We start from the raw sequence: 22,574 nt of genomic DNA, 5'->3' as shown, positions 1-22,574 counted from the left end.
ATGGACTTAATGCAGACATATTATTAAAATATGGGCTATAACAGTTGTTTTGATGTATAGCAACTTGAAATGCTCCCAAAAATGGCTCCACAGCATGTAAAAATATAAAGTAAGCTCTGGCAGACTTGTTTTTATGGTAGGTCTTAAAGGTTTAAAGCATTTTCTTGGCACACTTTGTCCAACGAAGCGTTGTTTACATTCCACAGTCCGACCTGAGTGTTGCTGCTGACAGTGTATCATCTTCTTCCAGCAGGAGAACACACCATGTTACAAATCCCATATCATGTCAAACTGGTTTCAGGAACATGACGATGTTCACTGTACTCACATGGCCCTGACATGTAGTGAAACTACAACAACTGTATGAATATCATCATCAACATGTTTCCAGCACCTGCAGTTCTGAAATTATAGCAAGAAACCTCTGACAGACCCACCTGCTGCAACTCAGTGAGGGTGAGGGGAGAACAGCACAAAGACAGACTGTGGAAACGAGCCAGAGATTTATAATAACTAATTATTAAAGGCAGAGTTGTTTAATAAGGTGAGTGAAGAAGATACACTCAGTGCATCATGAGAACCTGCAGAAGCCTACACGGTGCAGCGTAACTAAGGAAGGATTTAAGGTCACGTGATTCAGCCCTAACTATATGCTTTATCAAAAAGGAAAGTTTTAAAAGTAAAGAGGGCGCTTGTCTCCTGAATCCAAACTGGAAGTGAATGTCTGAACTCACAGTACACGACTGTGAAACCATCGTTCCCCCCAAACAACAACGAATGAAGAACTGAGAGAGAGACCTGCACTTCTCACTGAGCAGGGAGGCATTTATGTTTCCATGTATAATCTAATATTGGACGTATTATCTCTATTTTTCAGAGATGAAAGATAGTCTTTTCATCTTTTCCAGGATTTTTTAAGTCCATCTCCTCTTTCCACAAGTTTCCACAATATCCAGACAATTAAAAATGAAACTACCTTAACAATCACACCTCTGCCTGCTTCTGTGTCAGGAAAGTCTTTAACGGGACTCAAACACTTTTTTTTACTACTGAAAAAAAGGTTTGAGTCACCTGATAAAAAAAGGTTTGAGTCACCTGATAAAAAAAAGGTTTGAGTCACCTGATAAAAAAAAGGTTTGAGTCACCTGATAAAAAAAGGTTTGAGTCACCTGATAAAAAAAGGTTTGAGTCACCTGATAAAAAAAAGGTTTGAGTCACCTGATTAAAAAAAGGTTTGAGTCACCTGATAAAAAAAGGTTTGAGTCACCTGATAAAAAAAGGTTTGAGTCACCTGATAAAAAAAGGTTTGAGTCACCTGATTAAAAAAAGGATAACAATACAAACCTGTTGTAGCTACAAGTAAAGCCCCGTTGCATTACATCAGAGAGGCAGACATTGTGATATCTGAACCAGCTGGATGTTCATGTGTCAAGAGAAACAGTATCAAAGATTCCTTTTGTGCTCAGCAGTGTGATCTACGCTCCATGTGCTACTCTTAACAAGACACAAGCTTCACACAGTAAGAGAATACAACTGGAATTTAATTAAAGCACCGATGTCGATAGGTAATCTGATTACTCTCCACAAGCACTTCAGCACTCAGCACTTTCGCCTGCATGACTGAACCTGCTGGTAGCAGCAGTTATGTCACAAAGACAGCAGACTGCTGATGTCTTAACAACCAACGTTAATGATGTTCTTCTTACTTCATAACTTTATAAACAGAATTGACCAAATGTGTGCAAACTCATGCACAACCAACAAGATTACAGCAGCTGCTGTTACATAAGCACTCTCATGTCTGTGATAACCGAGCAGACAGAGGGTTTGTTTCCAATGAAGCCAGAGCTGCCGTCCTTCTTGCATTCCTGCAGCTACGAGAAATGAAACCTGGTCACACAAAGGAGACGATGATGATGACTGATGATTACTGTCACATAATCACATGTGTGAAAAAGGAGCAGAGCAAGCTACACAGCCACGGTGCTCACCAAAACTACATGTGCACTGTCTGTACACGCTAAAGTACATGCACATGTGTCCAGCTGAAGACCAAAGCTCTAACCAGCTGCTCAGTGACAGTTGTCCCAAAATACACAATTTTCATACGCTTGTCTAAAGAAACACGTACTTTTCACAGACTATCCCTGTAGATTTATATTATTATGATGACTTAAATCCTCACTTGTTTCCTTTTAACATGAATTAATTTCCAAGCAACCCAGACTGACCGGACTCTGTCGTGGGAGCAATGTGAAGCGTTTTCCCTGCACGATTCTGCTTCTGTGAATACTTCCTCTGAGCGTCACCTACCTGGTCTTAATGGTGGGGTTCATCCTGAGAGGAAACAGTCCCAAATCTATGTCTTCGCTGTCAGGGTTAAACTCTAGTGCTCCTGAGACATAAATCAGAAAGTAGTCCCAGAGCTCGGGCAGCTTCTGAGAGGAGAGAATCATGAGGGAAACTCGAGGGAGGCTCTGTTTTGGAGAAACTAGCTAAAGATGGGTGTGATCCAGAGTGGGGGGCCCACAGCAGCGTTCTATCACCTCCCTTCAGCTTGCATTTAAGCGTTCCAGCTGATCCAGCTTCAATGTCCACTCAGCAAACACATTTAGCTGACTGACTCCTTCCCTCGGGACATAACACAAGCACAAAATGAACCGTTCCTCTCTGCACCACGTCCTCCACAAACAGGACCCGATAGATATATTTATCTGCTTTCCTTTGGAAAACTCAGGAAAATGCTAAAGGTCCTTTTTATTTGGAATGTTGTATCAGTGTAGTCCAGTATGACACTGCATCTGACAAAGGAAATAAAACCGTCACTGTCACCTCATGCATGCTCTCATACTTCACCGAAACACAGAGTACATGTTGTTAGTGTCTGCTTTGGCTGTTTACCTGTTTATTTCAGCTGTTTATTAAGGCTTTAATTAAGAGATAAACGTGGGATTATTAAATCACAAATATATGGAGGAAGGATCAAATGTGAGGATTTTGTTCAAGGAAGCATCTGTTAGACTGGCAGGATGGCTCTACCTGGTCACACGACCAACACTTAGCTGGAGGACCAAATCAAATCATGCTTCTACAGTAATTTAGGATTATTTCAGGAAAACTCCATTTAATGAGAAGCATCCATGAAGAGGACCGTGGTGATTTCATGTTATTCTGAAAACAACAGCTTTTCTTACCTTCTCTGCCCCTGACAAGTCTGTGACTTTGACCTCAAAGCTGGCTTTTCAAGTTCTCGCGACCTTTTCTGGAATTTATTGTTGGAAAGTTAGATTCACGTCAAAGTCACGTAACCGATCAGTAATGATGTATGAACACAGGACAAAACTGTCGCTGTCTTCACATTTTAGTGACGCGTTCGTTCCAGTGTGAGATTGAACGTGCGCGTCTCCTACCGTACTCTGCGCACAGAAGAGGCGCAAAGCGCCCGCTCTCTAGTCCGTGCCGGGCGCACGCGCTTGTTCACGTACCAGTAAATGAGCGACAGTCCATCGAAGCGCTCGAGCTCCCTGCCGCGCTGCTTCAGCAGAGACATGCTCTCCTCAGTGTGAGCCTGCGGTCCGTGCGCTGACTGTGGGGCTGTGTCAGCACTCACCCCCTCACATCAGTGGTGTGGACAGGTGGGGCTTTTCCTGCTGACTGACCGCAGCCCGTCTGTCTGCTGTCCTGCCTCTGTGAGTGGGTTCGACCCCTGCAGCAGTGACGCTGCTTAGGAAAAGTTGTTGGGTCGCCGTTGACGGGAAAAGTGGGCTAGCCGACTGGACCAGCTGACAGCAGTCAAATTATGCACAGAATACATGAGCGTTGACTCTCTTTTACTTTTAGAAAGCCTTAACAAAGGCAGTCCAAAAAAAGATGTATGAAGCTGAATTATTGCGTGGTTTAGATTTGCACCATTCGGTTCAAAAATGTATGTATTTTTTATTTATGTTTTAAGGTTAGAGCAGTGTCTCTTTTACAACATCAAAGAAAGTGCAAATATCCTGGAAATTAGGGCTGACGCTATCAAATTGTTTTAGTAATCAAGTATTCTACCAATTATTCCATCGATTATTCGAGTAACTGCAAAAAATACTTTCGACTTATTAATAAGCAATAATTGTAGAACGATCAGGCGTTACTTTTTGTTACAACGTTGCTTTATTGAGCGTGCAGTGAGCACTCACCAGTCAAAACACAACAACCCTGAAAACGGCTACATTCACCGCTGAACAGCTACTGCTGTAAAGTTACTGCAGATGACGTAAAGCTGCCGTACACCTTGGCTAACATAAACCCATATATGACGATAATATATATTCAAGATAGAAAAAACACAGGTCTTTCAAAATGAACTGCTCGGTGGTTTGCATTTTAGAAACTGCAGTGTTTTAATAGTTTATACAGCATGTGTCAAAAATGAAACCATTTCATTGTAGTTACATGCCATTTAAAATGTAATTGTTTAAATAAAACATTTTCTCAAATACAAAAATAAATAAATAATCTAAAGTACAGTAATGTCATATAAAATGTGCTGTAACAGTAGGGCTGCCACGATTAGTCGACTAGTCACGATTACGTCGACTATCAAAATCATCGATGACTGATTTAATAGTCGACGCGTCGTTTGAAGCTTTGTAAGATCACAAAAGACGCAGGAATAAGTAGTAGGATTTAAGAGTGTAATACCGGACTGAAACAGAAGATGGCAGCACTGCATGTGCAAGGATGCCAGCTGCTGTTAAACCCCGAAGAAGAAGCTGTGTCCCAGAATTCATAGCGCAGCCCAGCTCAGTTTCCAACAATGGCGGCAGCTAGTTAGTTTTAATATTACTCTTATTATTCTTTCTGGGTCACAAAATAAACGTTTAACATATTTTCAGGCGAGAATGTAGCTGTGTAAACCTCAAATATCTGCTCAGTTTATCAAGACACCACATATTTTCAAAAGCGCTCCGACGTTTTCGGAGACGTCTGTTACCCACTAGCTCGATAGCTAGCCGGGGGCTAGGCTAACTAGAGCCGTGAGAACACCGGACTCCCGGCAAATCGTTTTCAAACCCACCGCCGTCTTTCGCTACTCAGGTTAAACATGATATATAAGTCACTTAGATAACTTAAAAATGTTATTGTTTGGCTTTTTTCAGTATTTTATTTGTTCCTGAGTAAATCAGTTTGGCTGAGATTAAAGTTATAGTTTTTACACAGCTGAATAAACGTCAAGCAGACAGCTGATTATCAGAAGTGTGAGATGCTCGAGAATTTACTCCGGTGTCCTGTTATATTTTAGATAGCAAGGAGTTTATTAAACTTCACCGAAACAATCTGAAAATTTCATTAAAATTTAATAAACTATCATCTTGTCTTTATTTTTAGTTAGCACATACCTTAAACACTTAAAGCTGTAAGCTAATGATAGTTATATAAGAGCAGATGCTGCTGGTGCAATAAGCTGTACGTTTACGTCCAATGGATGATGATCTGATTAGTCGACTAATCGCAAAAATAATTGGTGACTAGTCGACTATCAAGATAATCGTTTGTGGCAGCCCTACTATACATGCAACCTAAACTTATGCATAAAAAAGCTACTGTTTCAGTACCTCCACAAACACAAGTACAAGCTTAAACACCAGTGTTGTGACAAAAAGTGAATGTGGGAATTTAGACAGTTATAAATAATTTGTTGGCCTGTAACCTCTCAAGTATAGGACAAACATATCTCTCATGAACAGAGATGGGCAGTAACGCGTTACTTGTAACGCGTTACTGTAATCCGATTACTTTTTTCAAGTAACGAGTAAAGTAAGGGATTACTATTGCAAAAACGGTAATTAGATTACCGTTACTTTCCCGTAGGAACGCTGCGTTACTGCGTTACTAAAACCGTGATTTTCTTGCGAGAATGTCTCATGACAGTGACGTAAGCGAGTGTGATGTTCGTGACAACAGCTGTGTGCAGATCAACAGCGTGCAGCGTTTAAAGCGTGGAAGTACTGACCTTACTTTGAGTTTGATTCCCTAAAAAGTGACAAAAACATTAGTGTCCGTTGTGCGTGGGAAGAAAACTTCTTTTTACAGCGAAAAAAACCCCTAAACTTCCAAGCAAGCACCGAGTAGCTACGACGTAATGGGAAACTCACAGAGAAACTGCCGTATCCTTCCACTGACCGCTGCGGCACACCTGCACCAGGATAAACCTCCGCCTACTCTACTCCTGCTTTACAGGTGAAAATAGAGCAAAAGGACCGCTAGTCTTTGACTTTATTTATTTTCTGCTGTGTTTTACTTGCATCTGAAAGAGTGAGTGTAAACACAAAAAAATAAATAAATTTAAAAAAAAAATATATATATATATATATATATATATATATATATATATATATATTATGTGCTGGTATGTGCAGAAAATAGGTTTAAATGTTAAACTAATTTCTTCAAGTCAGAGAATGGTGCATATAATTAAAATTTTGCTTGATGCATAAAGTTAAAAGATTAAAACTAACAAAACAAGTTTTAAAAAGAGACTTTTCCATTTGATTACATTTTGTATGATGATTATGTAGAAAAAGTAGAATTGGGCTGAAAGATCTATCGGTTTATCACCTATTCAGGTTGTAAATCATGTTTTTAAAAAGTAACTAAGTAACTAAGTAATTAATTACTTTTGAAAATAAGTAATCAGTAAAGTAACGGGATTACTTTTTTGGGGAAGTAATCAGTAATTAATTACTGATTACTTTTTTCAAGTAACTTGACCAACACTGCTCATGAATGATATGAAGTCGTTTTGAGAACATTCCAATTGTAACCCATTCCTAGCAGGGTGAAGCCTGGAAGGGTGAAGCCTCTTCGTTGTATCATTGAGCTATCAGCGTCAGTCAACCTGCAGATCCGAAAATCTGAATCGTGAGTTCCGTGTGACTTTTCAGCCATCATTTTAAGTATTACGAAACCAATATTGGAGACAGGCACATCCTTGAAGGGGTGTCAATTATCCACGGGGGTTGAGGGCCTCCGCTCCCATCTCCTCTGGGCCCTTGATGACTGGAGGTTGCCATCCCAAAAGAGGCGCTGAGTCCCAGGAATAGAAGGCCTGAATGTTCACAACATGGAAGACTCTCGCGTCTTTGACGATTTCATGGCTATGTGCAGGCAGGCAGGGAAAAGGACCCAAAAGGACTCACGGAGGCAAAGGTGAAACTCAAAACAAACGGCTTTATTGCCAGTTGCAGATCGAACAGGAGACAACTACACTGGGAAAACATAAACTAACGGGCAGGCAAACAGGTTAAGGGAACACACAGTGAAGGCTCCCGGATGGAAAAGAAACAGGAAAAACTTATAAAAGACTTGCATCAGCTTTAGCTTGCTTCATATAATGAATCATATAAGGCTTATATAATTTACTCATGAAAGTTTCACACAAGACAGATACAAACTTTATAAGATTTATATATCTTTTCCATATGGGTTGATTGTACGACGTGACAACGAGCAGGGGAAGACGCAGACACTAAATAAGAGAGGTGGAAACAGCTGGGAGACACGGCTGACGCTGATTACACTGACGAGACAGGGAGAACACAAACAGAACACACTGACAAAAGACACAGACCTTCAAAATAAAACAGGAAATGTACAGATTGGACTCAGAGATGCGGTACAGACAGAACAGAGGGAACACATGGGCGGACACAAAACAGAGGGAGCGCAAAACCAAACCTCTTAAGAACCAAAGGGTGTAAACCCAAACGCACAATCAGCATAAACTACAACAAAGGATGATAATAACAACAACAAAATAATAGTAATACAAAATAAACACAAAACGCTGGGTCAAATGTCCCAGTACCGTCACAGTAGTTGACCTCCCTGAGCTTCTGTGGCTGTTTTGAGATTTGTTTGTGGATGATTCGCCGTACTGAGGCACGGGGTTCACCCAAGAATGGAGAGAACAACAGTTCACTGATGAATGGTTAACCTCTGTAGGAGTAACTAACTAGTAACTAACTAACTTGAGCTGTCATCTCCCAAACTGCACATACCTCAATCCACTTAGCAATAGTCCACGAACACCAGTAAGTAGGCATTACCCAAAAGTATTGTAAAGCACATTTAAAACCAGAGGTAGCCAAAGTGCTTCACATAATCCAATAAAACAGTAGTAAAGTACAAAAGCAGATGAGCTAGCAGGTGGGAGGCACTGTTTAACCGAGCATACAAGTATACAAGTACGCAGATAAGCAAGTAAGACTTAATGATAAAATCAATAAAAGCAAAAGAGAGGAAAAGGGAAGGGCAAGAAGGTACACTTAAAAGGCATGCTCTAGGAGGCTGGGAAGGCTAAGCTAAAAAGGTGGGTTTTCAATGGAGAATTAAAGGTCTGGATCGAGTCAGACGCGCGAATAGTATGAGGGAGGTTATTCCAGAGGTTAGGTGAGACTGAAGCGAAGGCATGGTCACCTCTTCACATTGGGAAAAATACTCACCCTTCATCCTATTTCCCTTCATCGTGGCCCTCCACCTGCCTGTCTCCCTGCCAGAGCTGTTGGACCAAGTACCTTCTCGACTTTATCTAGATCACTCCAGGAGACTGGTTCCAGAGCCCAAGCCATGCGTTGAGGTGAGCCCGACTATATCTAGCCGGTATCTCTCAACCTCACGCACTAACTCAGGCTCCTTCCCCACTAGAGAGATGACATTCCATGTCCCAATTGCCAGTCTTGGTAGCTGTGGATCACTCCGCCAGGGCCTCCGCTCCTGGCCGCCGCCCGGCACACAATGCACCCGACCCCTACGGCACCTCCTGCGGGTGGTGGTCCTGCGGGAGGATGGGCCCATGCCCCGTTTTCGGGCTGTGCCCGGCCGGGCCCCATGGACTAACGCCCGGCCACCAGGCGCTCGCCCTCGGGCACCCTCCCCGGGCCTGGCTCCAGGGCGGGGCTCCGGTAACCCCGCAGGGTAAACTGTTCCCTCTATGTTTTCCTCATAAGGGTCTTCTGAATCGCTCTTTGTCTGGTCCCTCACCCAGGACCAATTTGCCATGGGAGACCCTACCAGGGGGCAAAAGCTCCCGGACAACATAGCCCCTGGGATCCCTGGGACACACAAACCCCTCCACCACAATAAGGTAGTGATTCACGGAAAGCTAAATTGCTTTAATAAAATATCCCGGATTAAAGAAGCTTAAATTGAGGACATTCACTTTTTAACTCTTTATGAAACATACAAATGTAAAAACCTTTGTATTATTCTACACTAGTATGAATATAGGCTACTCTAACCTTTTTACAAGTAACAGACCCTTGGGGCTTAGTTTTCAAAGCAACTAAAATTAACCCAGTTAGTTAGTAAGTGCACTAATCTAGAGGGGAACTGCTGCTGACGAATGAATGGGGCCATTGACTGGTGGGCCTCCAAGGTTATGCAGGCCCAGACTTTTGTCAGAGGAAGCAGAGTAGACATTTGAAGGGCTTTTGAGGCCTTTAGTACTCAGCTAATCCCCTCACCTTCATCTAAGCTCTGTTCTACTGAGTAAGACTCCTTCCAAAGTAAGGTTTTGGGGGGTTTTGCTGGGGAGGTACGGTATGAGGGGAGCTTAATAGGCCTCATATCTCCCATGTTGATCATATGCTCTGTCAAGGACATGTGGCCTAATTGGCCAGCGAACCTGAACTGTCTGAGGAGGTCAACTAATGTTTCTTTTTGATTATCTTCTAGGTTTGCCTCCACAGCTCCAGCAAAGGTTCTAGTAAGCAGTAGCGGTTTTTGATACGGGTGACACGGGCGGTTGCCCGGGGCGGCATCGTGGTGGGGGGCGGCATCCGGGCATCGGCAAAAAAAATAAAATAAAATTGCTCGTACTCATGCCAGCGCATACTAGGGATGGCATAGGCACCGATCGGTTTTCTATCGCCCATTTGCTGGCAGTAAGGGAGCCCACCATTTGCGAGGTGCGCCTGCTGCTTGCGGTACAGGGAGGGGAGGGCGGGGCGGCAGGGGATTTTCTGGCTGGCTGGAGCAGCATCTAATAACCAACTCACAAAATAAAACAAAATAAAAACAAACCAACAAACATGAAAACACCAGACATTATGATGCAGAGGGAGTGTTTGCCCAGGGCGCCAAACGGGCTAGGACCGCCACTGCTAGTAAGTAAAGGACCATAATGGCGTTTACCTTGCCAAACAGATCAGGCTGTTCAGTCCTCTTGCCCCTCCGGTCTTGGACATGAAACATTGTCCATAACTATGGTTCTCCAGGGGATGTGGATCGTCAAAGAGGCCTTAATCATACAGCCCCTCCCTAAGAAGCCCTTTTGCAGCTCCAGTGACTCTTCTAAGCAGACTTTTAAGCTTCCAGACTTCTGCTTGTAAGTTTTCTGCTTTAAGGTTAAGGCCAGTAGGGGAGGGATGATTGTCAGGCTGGCTACCTCAGCTTCAGAGTCACCATCATCATCCTCACTCTTCTCATTATGAGCTTCTCTCTCCCGACAATCATTATGGCGGAGTGGAAAGAGCTTTCACACAAAGTGTTTTTGAATCCTCAGATGCTTTCAGGTCTCACAATAATGTCCCTCTTTATGAATGCTATCAAAGTCACTAGGGCTCGACTACATTTGTGGCCACAAGGATCATATGGCTACAAACGGAAGTACTCTTCTGTAGGCAACCGTATAAGGGAAAGACTGACGCTCTCCCAAGCATCTAAATATTGTCATCTTCGCAAAGTGTTGCCCAGAGGTGGGAAGCAACAAAGTACAAATACTTTGTTACTGTACTTAGTAGAATTTTCAGGTATCAATCAGTCATTTTTGTTTGTGTAATAATGACCAGGGGATGTCGCATAAAAAGAGGGTTTTTTTATTTTTCTTGCAGTAACACCAGAACAACTGCAGGTGTCCATAAGTTTCGGTTGCAGTACTTCAGCATCTAGCTAGCCCTACAGAAAACAAGCAACCATACAGGCAATAATGCCTTTTCAGTGGCAGGTAATTTCAGATGCAGCAAACACACAAACTGTTTATGTGCAGTTTGTCACACAGTGTGTTGCAGCTAAAGGCGCAGCTGCTGTATTTCACAGGGAGAGAAAAGACAGAGCTAACTTTTGACACAGATGGAGAAAGATAAAAAAGGCAATAGCAGAAGATGATTACCGTTATGCAAATGTACTGTTTAAAAGGTTGGAAGCCTTCCATTTAGCTGAGACTGAAGAAGTCACCTGGAGCAGTGACGAAATGTTTCTCCCACTGAAGACGTCCAGAAGAACAGGAACTTTTGGGAAGGCTGAGGGAGCTTTGCACATGGAGCCCTGTCAGCTCTGTCGGCATGGAGGGATGCAGGAAAGCGTCTTCTAGAAGCATGCAAAAAAGGACGAGATTGATTATGATGTGTGTACAGTAATGCAGATGTAGCATAAGCACCTGACAAACTTGGCATTGCAGAGTAGTGAATGTTTATTTGCACCATTTCTTTGTCAGTCTTTGTTAGTGTAGCTAGTCAGCTGCCTTCTGTTGATGATGGAGATCATCTGTGGTGGTCAGCCTCCCCCGACACCACCCCTGAACCCACTGCTCCACCCATCCCCTGTAACTGATCCACAAATCACACCCTGCCACATACCCCCATCATCTGCCTCAGGCCAAAGAGCAACCTAACCTATTACCCACCCCCGCAAGCAGGACAGGAAATCCGCCATGACCATCTGTAGCCCTGGCCTATGGACCACCTTGAACTTAAAAGGCCAGATATCACCGGGGTTCCCCACAGGGAGTTTCTTCACCTGCACGAATGCCACCTGGCTCTGCTCTGTCCACCGGACCAGATCTGGGGCACCATTTCAGCTGAGGGCAGTCAAGGGGCTGGTAAGTGCTGCGAAGTTTTTGGCTTTAGGAGATGGATAGGATGCAATGGCTGTTGGTTTCTTCATATGAGGGTGCACCCGCCCACATCCAAAGAGGGACCCCTGGCACTGTACCTCCCTCCATCCAACCGCACACTTCTCGGGTTTGCTAAAATGTGGTTCGGCCTCTAAACAAGCGGAAGTGTGACAAATTGGTACAAACTGTAGGCCGTTTTTTTCCTCAGACACTGGAGACGAGGGAATCTGCCGGTAGCTCTGATTTTCCATGAGCCCTCTAACTGGTTCTGTGTACTTCTGTGCAAAATATGTCCCACGGCCAAATGACAGAGATATATAGTTGTTTTTGTCCAGATCAAAGAGACGTTTTATTGAATGAATACTTCCTGAAGATAAATCAGCCTGGTCTCTTCTAGCAGTTGCAGTTCCTGCTATTTAAAACACACTGGCAGCAAATTAGAACTGAAAATAAAAATCTTTATAAATTTTCTACATCAACAAGTTTATTATTTCTATGGAGCATATACCACTACTCCACTTAAACTCTGACACTTTCCTGAGACCAGCACACAATCCCAACTTTGTCACAATGCTCCTGTTTGACCACATGATTCCAGATCATATATATACCATATTTACATGAACTATTGTTACTAAACTTGGACTCTTTGTCTTATTGTCCATTCATCTTTACTTAAGCTTAACTCCAGTACTTCTGTTATCAGATATTAGGAGTTAAGCCTCAACCTATGAGGGCACAGGATGAGGCTCGCGTGGGATTCATGAAGATCAAAACTAAACACACTCGATGAATCTTAATGACATCATTCTGTCAATCATCACGTTTTGGAGAAATTGTCGTGCAAACAAGGAAAGAAAAGTAAAAAGACTGTTAAAGACAGCAGTGTGCTGCTCAGTGTGCTCCAGGAAAATCTCTGTTAACATTTGTGTTGCTCACAACAAACTGATGCATGAGGTAAAGCATGCAGAGAAGTTTCCTGTAATAACCACAGTTTTACAGCTGTTGTTGGTCAAAGACGTGAAACTTTGCACGTGTTTGGTTGACTTTTAAGCTTTCTAGGAGTTTTTCAGGCAAAGCTAGAAGCTGGCATAGAATAAGACTTCATTTTTTATTAATTTAAACATATATATTTAAATGAAAAGACTATATGTGTTTTCCTTCTGTTTATCACATATTTGTGGGCAAATTCAGACCAATGCATGCATGTCTAAATGATCCTCTGCTGAGCAGCCTATAAAGAAACTTTGATTTTATCCTGCTGTGGATTTTGTACCTTGTAACGCTGGCGTGATGTTTTACTGTGAGTCTGGAGTTTTGGTCATGGTGAACCTGCATAACTCCTGCTGTTTGTGAGATACTCGCACCAGAAGCATCAGTGGGAATAAAAAGGAAATGAAAACACTCATGTGTAATGTGAATTGGGTCGCGTCTAATTTATTTTATAGCTTTTCACAGTGTGCATATATTCCTTATGGTGGCACAGTGTGTGTGTCGGGGGTCTAGTGATGAGCGATGCCACTGATTTCCTTTCCAATCCGATACCAAGTAAAAGGGTGGTATCGACGATACTGATCCAATACCAATACTTTTATTTATTTATTGTATCTCAAATCATTATGATTACAGGACATCAGATTACTTGTTCTTATCACTTAATAATGCAGAGTTCATCATATAGAAATAAACAAACTGAAGCTAGTTGAACACGTTGCCTGCAGCACTAAAGGACTCCCTGAGAGACGTCTGTCTCGCCCTAGCAGCACCTGTCCTCCTCCTCCTCCTCAGTTCGCCTGAACATACGCTCGTCATATTCTGAGATATGATTTACTCTGAGGTGTTTGACGAGGTCAGTGATGTTGCCACAACACCTCACTTTCTTGCCACATGTATCACAAACCACGTCTCGGCTGTTTGTGGAGGTAAAATACGTCCACACATGACTCTGTTTACGCTCAGCCATTGTTGTGAGTGCGCACGCCAGAGGCTGCCACACAGTTATACAGCCGTGTTTCACACATGAAAGGTGGAAGAGGACGTAGTTCCTTCCAATTGTAGACAATCCGAATGTTATAGTTTCTTACCACTGTGTTCCTGTTAACAATAAACTATATATTTACCCTAAATTACTAAAATATCGATATTTTAATGTGAGAATCGATTCTAGAACATAAATGATTGGTATCAGAGGAATCGATATTTTAGTATTGATCTGCACATCACGAGCTGCAGCACCAAATAACATTTGATGTTGAAAGCAGAGGTGGTGTTACAGCAGTGTGTGGCTCTCTCTCTCTCTGCTAATAGGAATGAATGTTGATCGCCCAGCAGTCTGTCTCACGTTCTCTCAGTAATCATTAGAATAAGATATTAATCTGTTATCTATATAATGTTTCTTCACAATCCACATAATAATAATAATGAGACATATTGAGGATGTTTTCCTTCCAAAGCTGTCCTTCAGCACTGACGAGGCCCGGTGAATCCGTGGCTCTACACGAAGCAGGAACCTAACCCTTGTCTGGTCGTGGTCACGTGACCTGGGTGTTTTGACCCACGCTTCTGACACTCGTGACAGTAAACGTCTGTTTCGAGGCTGCCGGCCCCATGCCCAGATCAAGGCAGCCAATCCAAACCTTCCGTTTCTGTACCACGTGATTTTGAAACGCGGAAAAACACGACCTTTGGTTCCAGTCTCGGAGCGGAGGTTCGGAGACGATGAGGCGGGCCGTGGTGCACGTGTCCGTGGGCTTCCTGCTGTGTGTCGGCCTGGTGAACACCGGCCTGTTCGCGGACGTCGACGTGGACCTGAGCTCCGAGCACTACGCGGAGAGGCGGGTCCACGGTCTGCCCGCGTTCTTGGCGATGCCCTGTAACTGCGTGGTCAATGTGGGTTACGTGTGCGTGGGGCTGTACTGGCTGCTGTGGCGCGGGGACGACGCTGAGTCGGAGCGCGCCCGCTACCTGAGGCACGTGTTCGCCCTCATGGCCGTCTTTTACGGCCCCGTGCAGTGGACGCGCCTGGCCATGCTGCGGCGCGCTCCCGCCGTTCTCGACCAGTGGCTGACTTTACCGATCTTCGCGTGGGTGCCGGTGTGGATCGACTTTATCCAGAGGCGGACCGAATGGCGCGCGTCGCACGCGGCGACGCTCGAGCTCGGCTCCGTTCTCAGCTACGGACTGGCGATCGCGCACCGACGCGGCTTCGACACGGCGCTCGCAGGTCACGTGCTCTTTGCGGTGTACAAAGGGGTCGACGTGCAGCGGACGCACGGAGATGTGCGCACGCGCAGACACCTCGTGCTGGCTTTGCTGTCGTGTGCAGGCTTCGTGCTGCTGAAGCTGCTGGATCACCACCTGGCTCAGTACCGCCTGTTTCAGCGCTTCACCGGACACTTCTGGTCCAAAGTGTGCGACGTGCTGCAGTTCCACTTCAGCTTCTGCTTCCTGACCAGGCTGACGAGCAGAGCGCGGGCCAAGACGGAGCCGCAGCAGCAGTGACAGACACGCAGCATCCAGCAGCATCCAGCAGCTTCCTCCAGCTGGGACTTCATTCTGTCTCATTCCACACAAGACCACATCTTCATCTCAGCACAACTCCAGATTCTGTTCAGCTTCAATACTTTAGTTCCACATAAATATTGATCCTCCCTGAGCTACAGTAGCAGCTGCGGCCACTTGGCTCTAGCTCCAATCAGCTGTATCTAATAACTAGAGGTGGGAATCACCACACATCCCATGATACGATATTATTGCAATTTTTTTTTAAATATTTTGTGATATTCAGATTCTGTACATAAAGGTAAACTTTATCAATATTCATTTTCTCTAATATCAAAGTCTCACACTCAGTCTTTCTCTCATTTCAGTTTGATTGTTGACAAACTGAACGGTTTGTATTACAGTCTAGTCCAACTTAACTGAATCAACCATCTGGTACAATTATAGCTATTCTGAACTATGCAGTTTATGAAAACTATGCAGCCCCTTCAGCAACTGAAGAATTTGAAAGTAAATTAAAACAAAATATAATTTTACATTAAATAAAAAAGTTTTAAACTTAATTAAAATAAAACATGTCTTAAATTAAAATAAGTAAACTGTCATGTTTATTGCTGCCAAAAACAAGTTAAACACATTTGGACAGTGAAGGAATGTCAGGATTCTTGCTCAGAAAAAGGATCAACATGCTCTGAAGTCAGAGCACAAAAACCTTTTTGTAACAAAATATCGATTTCTGCTGTCCCTGCATCGATACATTATTAGCAAACAAAATATCACCATACTACACAGTATCCATTTTTTCCCCCACTCCTACTAATAACAGAAAAATGAGCAGAATGATGCGAGTGAACAGAACAAAGAAAACCGCTGCTCTCAGGAAAAGGACCACTAGCAGAGCCCCCCAGACTTTTGTGGAGTCTTGAGACCAAAGCTGACCCCTGCAGTGTAACTGAAGTAAACATGTGACATTAAGCTTCAGCTGCTCTGCAGGAGGAGGGTGAAGGATTCCTGCTTACATACAATGTTCAGTGGTGCACATGTGCAGTCTGAGTTAAAATAAAGAAAAGTGTACATGTCTGTGTGTTGAGTCTGACTGTGACTTACAGAACATTAGTACTCAGGTCGACTCGGCACGGTTCGGCTCTGTTTTCAGGCTTTCCCATTATGTCACAGTAGGTGGTACCCCTCCTCACAGGGGCGGAGCTACAGGGGCAGCATGTGCCACCCTAGTTTTGCATATGTCAATGTTAAATAAGATAGCACCCCCCCACCACCACTTAAAATGGTTCAGCCTTTTCACATCTCACACTGGTGATTGATTGCGTGACTGTTATTCACCCTCCGGGGGTGTAAATGTGGACCATGATGGTAACACCTGTGATTTGGTTATTTAGGAAAAGGGGAAAGTTTTGGGACGGCGGCGAGCGAGCGATGTCGACAGCGACTTTTGAGTTGTGAGAGATTTGTGACGTTTAGCCTGTAGTTAGTGTGTAGTGTAGTCATGAGTTGTGTGTCAGAACAATGAGGAAAGCCACCAAAGGCAGACTGCAGTGTAAACACAGGAGTGATACAGCAGCTGTTCTCCTGTGCTGTTGTGGTGGACAAACTGTTTTTTGCACTGGCACAAATAATTTGTGGGGTGTCTTATTGTGACAACTAATCGTTCTCTAATGTTAGTGTCAGTAGTATTTTTAAATAGCTGTACAGAAAAATGCCAGATGTATTATTTTTAGGTAAATGGTTAAAGATAACTTTATTTCTATTTAACTTAATCTACAATTTATATTTGCATTTCAAGTTATGAAGATAATTCAGTAAACATGTGTGTGGTTTTTACAGTAAAAAACTTTTTCCTACTCGGTTTTTATGTTTTTATGTGGTTTCAGATCATTAGTGTTAGTACAGCATGTCAATGAAACAATGACTGTAAATTCAGACGTGAGATTGTGCTGAAAAGAATGATGCCACAGAAGGCACGAGAAAAACATTTAAAGGTGAAATACAAAGTAGTGAAAGTGGCCAATGATAGCCTGGAGCCCAGCTCCACCCAACCAATCCTGAAACATCAGGTTTTTGTTGATGACAGCGCAGATTTAACTTCGGGTTACCTCTTGTTCCTGTAGCACAAAGTGCAGTTAGTTGCAACATCTTTCTAAATTCTTCTTTTACTGTCATTTTCTTAAACTGACAGCCCATCAAATACGTGTGTCTACTGTCCATTTTTATATCTGCATACTATCCTAATAACCAAAGTTATTTCTACAGAGAATTTACTGTAAATTAGAAGCTTTATTAGCCATATCAAACCTACAAAGGCAAAGTCATTGATTACTCTGTTAAAGACTCGTACCAGGTGAGAACAGGAGACATGTTCAGTGCAGAGTAATGTCAGAGATGTTCCTGAAGCTGCTGGATAAGCAGACACTCGAGAACGAGATCGCACAGCGCTCTTTGTTGCACTCGCCACAAAGGAAGTAGCTGCCTCCGAACGACTTCAACTAGCTTCCCTCTGCAGGCAGTGTTGGTCAAATTACTTGAAAAAAGTAATCAGTTACTAATTACTGATTACTTCCCCCAAAAAGTAATCCCGTTACATTACTGATTACTTATTTTCAAAAGTAATTAATTACTTAGTTACTTTTTAAAAACACGATTTACAACCTGAATAGGTGATAAAGCGATAGATCTTTCAGCCCAATTCTACTTTTTCTGCATCATCATACAAAATGTAATCAAATGGAAAAGTCTCTTTTTAAAACTTGTTTTATTAGTTTTAATCTTTTAACTTTATGCATCAAGCAAACATTTAATTATCTGCAACATTCTCTGACTGGAAGAAATTAGTTTAATATTTAAACCTATTTTCTGCACATTCCAGCACATAAAATAAAATATTTTGTGTGTTTACACTCAGTCTTTCAAATAGATGCAAGTAAAACACAGCAGAAAATAAATAAAGTCAAAGACTAGCGGTCCTGTTGCTCTATTTTCACCTGTAAAGCAGGAGTGGGGTAGGCGGAGGGTTACCCTGGTGCAGGTGTGCAGCGGTCAGTGGAAGAATCCACAAGTTTCTCTGTGAGTTTCCCATTACGTCGTAGCTACTCGGTGCTTGTTTGGAAGTTTAGGGGTTTTTTCGCTGTAAAAAGAAGTTTTCTTCCCACGCACAACGGACACTAATGTTTTTGTCACTTTTTATGGAATCAAACTCAAAGTAAGGTCAGTACTTCCACGCTTTAAACGCTGCACGCTCATACTCTCTCTGCACTCGATATATGATCCATTGTTGATCTGCACCAAGGTTATTATCGTTAACAAAAACTAACGAAATAACAAAAACTAGAAGTGAAAAAACGTTTTTGTTAACGGAAATAAAAATAAAAACGAGACTTTGCGAAAAAAGGAAAACTAACTAAAACTATAATGAGTGTTCACAAAACTAACTAAAATTACCTGAATTTATAGCAAAAATGTGTTTAGTTTTCATTGATGTGTGCGTGTCATACAAGAGTCAAGGGTGAAAATGAAGTTTAGTTTCCAGGTTTTTTTCTTGCTGTGTCTCATTATGCCAGCAGGTGGCAGCACGTTAGTCGAGTCGTCTGTGTCGCTGCTCCGTCCACGCGCAGAATCATGTCAGGAAAAGTCGGGAGCCAGAGTCCAATTTGGGATTACTTTGAATATGACTGTGTTTTGGATAAAGCAAGTGTCTTGTAGTGGAAACAGACAAATTATGAGGGACATTTCTAAAGGGAAAAAATCCCACAAACCTTAAAGTGCACTTGAAAAGCTCACACAAGAAGGCTAACCTAGCTTACCTAAAACAGAAGCTAACCCCAGGCAAGGCAGCGTGATGCATCCCGAGACAACAGGACGGGGATATCTACACAACTGTGTGAGTCAATTACCTTCAAAAAGTTTATCAATTCACTTGAACCAAAATTACGAACACCCGGTGCTGCGAGAGTTAATAGTCTCATTGGGGCCAAGATATACATTTTATAGTTGCCTGGTATCAATGGTTGTTCATCTGCCTTTATTTATTTATTTAAAGAACCCATAGGTGGGAATGTGAGTTGTCTGTCTCTGCGTGTTAGCCCTGCGACAGACAGGCGACCTGTCCAGGGTGCAGTATGGTAGCTGGAATAGCAACATACCCAAGGATGAGCAGAATGACTGATATGATGAAACTGGGATTTTGTTACACTTAATTATTGCAAACACAACTAAAACTATAACTGAAACTAATCAAAACTAAACTGAAACTAAGGATTTTCAAAAAATAAAAACTAAACTAAACTAGCAAACAATTGGTAAAAACTAATTAAAACTGATATAAAATTGAAAATCTGAATTTAAACTAAATAAAAATAAAAACTAATGAAAATTGCAAAACTATTAAAACCCTGATCTGCACACAGCTGTTGTCACGATCGTCGCACTCGCTTACGTCACTGTCATGAGACATTCTCGCAAAAAAATCACAGTTTTAGTAACGCAGTAACGCAGCGTTCCTACGGGAAAGTAACGGTAATCTAATTACCGTTTTTGCAATAGTAATCCCTTACTTTACTCATTACTTGAAAAAAGTAATCGGATTACAGGCTGCTTTTATTGGTTACACTCATGAATATGCATTTACAAATACATGTGACATGCCTAAGCAGGCATATCTGAACAACATCAGTGTGTGTGTGTGTGTGTGTGTGTGTGTGTGTGTGAGTGTGAGTGTGGGTGCATTTCTGTGTGACTTCCTGCTCACAAAAGGGTCAACTCCCCTCACCCAGTTTATGGCTTAATTCCTGTAACAGCTATACACAAGCACAGTTGAGGTCATAAAGGGCAGGAAGTTAAACTGACACGCTGGGGGGGGGGGGAGGACAGAAACAAAGGGATGTCTTCAGTCATGCTGTTTAGGACAAGGTTCACAACTTGAAGCACAACAATGACAACATTTAATGAAATCACTCTGAAATATAAGACATTGTAACAAAAAAGAAACATTGATGAAGCGTCAAAAAGCCCCACGGTGAGTAAAATCCCAGAGAGAGCGCATCTTCCACAGCTGATCAGTGTGCAGCGTGCTTGTGTGAGTGAGGCTTGTTGTGTAAAGTGCTACATAAGAGTCCATTTACCATTAAAAGATGTTTGGATGTTCTGCTTTGTCATTTCATAGACTTGGTCACTGGTACTTTCTTATTATAACGATGCTCCTGCTCTGCTCCCATCCTACCTGCTGCCTTATACCTCTGTATAATGTGGGAAGTTTTGTCTCTGGTTACAAGATGTCTTCCTCTGTTTGTCCCCAAAGTTGGAAAAAGAGCAGTGAGATTTGCAGGTCTGCCCTCGTGCAGCATCAAATAAAACTTAATGAGAAAAAGAATTGTACAAATTTATTTAACAAAGCTTATTTATTTTACAAATTAATAGTAAGACACAGAAACTCAGTATTGATATGGATTAAACGTGCGAGAGCGAGTTACTCACAGCCTGCATTACAAAGCGAGCGCCTCATTGTTGATGCTGCTTTGCTTGGTGACCCTGTGTTTGACGGCTGGTTGGTGAGTAGGTCTGTAGGCCGTTAGACTGCAGGCGACTCAGGGGAGAGCCACTGATAACGCTGGAAATGAACCACATTGGTTTTTGTGTTGTAATTAGTAATGTGAGTATCTGGTAACAGAAACAGAACAATTCATGCGAGTAATGCAAAGTGAAGCTTTTTATTGATGAGAATGCACCATGAGTGTGTGTGTGTGTGTGTGTGTGTGTGTGTGTGTGTGTGTGTGTGTGTGTGTGTGTGTGTGTGCTGCTGGTTTGGACACACACTGTGACTGTGGCTCTGCATGGCTTAGTGCTGTGAACTGACAGAGCAGCAGTTTCCTGACTGCAGGGATTTACCCATGCTGGTAGGGCTTTAGGGGTCTCTCTCTCTCTCTCACTCTCACTCACACACAAATATTTATATCCAGTTTGTATTTCCTGAGAAGGCGCCTTGATATTTTCTTGATGTGTCTCTTGCAGTCATGCTCCATTTTAGTTTTGACTGAAAGAAACAAGGTCTGCAAATTGATATGTTTCTTTTTTGGAGTTCCACAGGGTTCAGTGCTAGGACCAATTCTGTTTACATTATACATGCTTCCCCTAGGCAGCATCATTAGAAGACAGCATACATTTTCACTGCTATGCAGATGACACCCAGCTCTATCTGTCCATAAAGCCAGATAACACACACCAATTAGTTAAACTGCAGGAATGTCTTAAAGACATAAAGTCTTGGATGGCCACTAACTTTCTGCTTCTTAACTCAGATAAAACTGAGGTCATTGTACTCGGCGCTGAAAAGCTTAGAAATATGGTATCTAACCAGATTCTTACTCTGGATGGCATTACCTTGGCCTCCAGTAACACTGTGAGGAACCTTGGAGTCATTTTTGACCAGGATATGTCCTTCAACGCACATATTAAACAAATATGTAAGACTGCGTTCTTCCATTTGCGCAACATCTCTAAAATTAGAAATATCCTGTCTCAGAGTGACGCTGAAAAACTAGTTCATGCATTTATTACTTCCAGGCTGGACGACTGCAATTCATTATTATCAGGATGTCCAAAAAACTCCCTGAAAAGCCTTCAGCTAATCCAAAATGCTGCAGCAAGAGTCCTGACAGGGACTAGAAAGAGAGAGCATATTTCTCCTGTTTTGGCTTCCCTTCATTGGCTTCCTGTTAAATCCAGAATTGAATTCAAAATCCTGCTCCTCACATACAAGGTCTTAAATAATCAGGCCCCATCTTATCTTAATGACCTTGTAGTACCATATCACCCTATTAGAGCACTTCGCTCTCGCTCTGCAGGCCTACTTGTTGTTCCTAGAGTATTTAAAAGTAGAATGGGAGGCAGAGCCTTCAGTTTTCAGGCCCCTCTTCTGTGGAACCAGCTTCCAGTTTGGATTCAGGAGACAGACACTATCTCTACTTTTAAGATTAGGCTTCAAACTTTCCTTTTTGCTAAAGCATATAGTTAGGGCTGGACCAGGTGACCCTGAATCCTCCCTTAGTTATGCTGCAATAGATGTAGGCTGCCGGGGGATTCCCATGATGCATTGAGTTTTTCCTTTCCAGTCACCTTTCTCACTCACTATGTGTTAATAGACCTCTCTGTATTGAATCATATCTGTTATTAATCTCTGTCTCTCTTC

At 42.6% G+C, this 22,574-nt stretch overlaps 2 protein-coding genes across 2 annotated transcripts in view; one reads left to right on the top strand and one right to left on the bottom strand.

Annotated features, from left to right (window-relative positions):
* Positions 1–2,599, bottom strand: part of si:dkeyp-72e1.9 (syntaxin-binding protein 4) — an 82,812-nt gene extending 80,213 nt beyond the window's left edge. Inside the window, exon 1 of the mRNA XM_087837350.1 lies at positions 2,314–2,599. Coding sequence (XP_087693476.1) covers positions 2,314–2,456 — 143 coding nt within the window. The 5' untranslated portion in view covers positions 2,457–2,599. The remainder of the gene's footprint in view (positions 1–2,313) is intronic.
* An 11,904-nt stretch (positions 2,600–14,503) lies between these two features.
* On the top strand, positions 14,504–15,641 carry tmem187 (transmembrane protein 187). Its single transcript, XM_006807502.3, has one exon. The coding sequence runs from the start codon at positions 14,597–14,599 to the stop codon at positions 15,377–15,379; it is 783 nt and encodes a 260-aa protein (XP_006807565.1). The 5' UTR covers positions 14,504–14,596; the 3' UTR covers positions 15,380–15,641.
* Positions 15,642–22,574: the final 6,933 nt, after the last annotated feature.

Source organism: Neolamprologus brichardi, unplaced genomic scaffold (genome assembly GCF_056152115.1).
Source record: "Neolamprologus brichardi isolate AB-2024 unplaced genomic scaffold, ASM5615211v1 NODE_ptg000031l+_length_7269946_cov_1, whole genome shotgun sequence".
Classification (NCBI taxonomy): Eukaryota; Metazoa; Chordata; class Actinopteri; order Cichliformes; family Cichlidae; genus Neolamprologus; species Neolamprologus brichardi.
The sequence above is the reverse complement of the archived record's forward strand: the minus strand, read 5'-3'. Positions and strand labels throughout refer to the sequence as shown.

What these genes read in the sequence shown, in the direction of transcription:
- tmem187 (XM_006807502.3), top strand. Translation starts at nt 14,597, where the DNA reads ATGAGGCGGGCCGTGGTGCACGTGTCCGTGGGCTTCCTGCTGTGTGTC.